This window comes from Phalaenopsis equestris, unplaced genomic scaffold (genome assembly GCF_001263595.1).
Source record: "Phalaenopsis equestris unplaced genomic scaffold, ASM126359v1 Scaffold196811, whole genome shotgun sequence".
Taxonomy (NCBI): domain Eukaryota; kingdom Viridiplantae; phylum Streptophyta; class Magnoliopsida; order Asparagales; family Orchidaceae; genus Phalaenopsis; species Phalaenopsis equestris.
Genome location: NW_018216760.1, coordinates 1 through 1,670, shown reverse-complemented (window position 1 = coordinate 1,670; position 1,670 = coordinate 1). Strand labels below are relative to the sequence as shown.

Below are 1,670 nucleotides of genomic sequence, written 5' to 3'. Positions count from 1 at the left end.
TTTTTTTTTTTTTTTGTGAAAACTTGATTTTTATCTCCACATTTTTCTTCGAACAGCATGTTTGTTCTCCTTAAAGGCCGCTCAAAAGAAGATGCTTTTATAATTGGAAATGAAATTGCATCCGCCATTACTGCAATGAATCCAGAGCCGGTTACACTGAAAATGGAAAAAGTCTATTGTCCTTGTTTCCTTCTCACAAAGAAACGTTATGTTGGGTATAGCTATGAGAGTCCTGAGCAGGAGAAGCCCACATTTGACGCTAAAGGCATTGAGACTGTGAGAAGAGATACCTGCCCAGCTGTTGCCAAGACCTTAGAACGTTCAATAAGATTAATTTTTGAAACCAATGATTTATCAGAGGCAAGTTATTCTACTTCAATTCTATTTATTCTCCATTTAATAATTTCATTACAAAATTTGATATTTGGGTCATTTACACACAACCACTCAATTCCTATGCATTTACATATCTAGCATCTAAACATTATTTTTTTACATTTTTACAACCCAAATCTTTCGTATCACATAAAAAAACTACCATTTTTAACTCTTGAAAAGTGAGATACAGTTTTTCATTCATAGGTAGTGTATGTAAAGAATAAAATTTGAGGTTTTACTAATGTAAACATATAGGAATTAAGTGTTATGTATGCAAATATTCCGTAGTACTTATAAGCCTGAATATAATATGACTTTGGCCTGCCTTTGTACGCAGGTTGAATCATATCTGAAGCGCCAGTGGGCGAGAATACTATCCGGCAAAGTCTCCATTAAAGATTTTGTTTTTGCTAAGGAGGTTAGGTTAGGCACATACAGCAGCAGATCTTCTTCCCTTCCACCAGCAGCCATAGTTGCAAAGAAAGCTATGGAAATGGATCCCAGAGCAGAACCACACTACGGAGAACGAATTCCTTATGTAGTTATTCACGGCGAACCTGGATCTCGCCTCATGGACATGGTGGTCAATCCTTTTGATCTTCTAGATTTGAATTCTTCGTACAGACTAAACGATCTGTATTATATTAACAAGCAGATGATTCCAGCGCTTCAACGGGTTTTCAGTCTTCTCGGCGCTGACATTAACCAGTGGTTTTCTGCTGTTTCTCGTCCGATAAGACCTATGTTTTCTAAACGACACGCACCAATGTCGAATGCGCGGTTGTTCCGTGATGGTGGTAGTGATAATTCGATGGTTTCGAAGAAACCAAATGGCAAAAGGATTCGGATAGATACTTATTATTCTTCAAAGCACTGCATTTTGTGTGGTGAATTGATTCAATCATCAGAGCATTTCTGTGTTAACTGCTCACGGAAAGAAGCACTGGTGGATGCTACTGTGGTTGGAAGAACATCAAAGAAAGAAAGAGAGATGCAACACCTCACCGAAGTGAGTCCCTCTTTTTGCACGATGTGCTCCTGTTCTTCATTTTGCTGCATTTGGCTTATATGTTTGAATTTCGTCAATCTTTTCTTTCATCATTATTTTGTGAGTTTATGGTAATTTTTTATGGTTTAAAGCGAAAATCAAATGGGAAAGAACCTTTTAGAGCATCAATATACAGGTTGGATGAAAAACAAAGTGTCAAAATAGTAATGGGGTGGCACTGGAGTTAACCCAAACCACAACGTAAGACACAAATTTTATTAATAATTTAAAAAGACGATTACAA

At 36.9% G+C, this 1,670-nt stretch overlaps 1 protein-coding gene across 1 annotated transcript; it reads left to right on the top strand.

Moving 5' to 3' along the window:
• Window positions 1-56: 56 nt before the first annotated feature.
• Window positions 57-1,387, top strand: LOC110035216 (DNA polymerase zeta catalytic subunit-like; the record flags this gene model as incomplete). The annotated part of the gene is given in 2 exon segments (XM_020739449.1): window positions 57-360; window positions 716-1,387. Coding segments are annotated over 2 exon segments (976 nt in total), but the record flags the coding sequence as incomplete, so codon positions are not given.
• Between the last annotated feature and the right edge of the window lie 283 nt (window positions 1,388-1,670).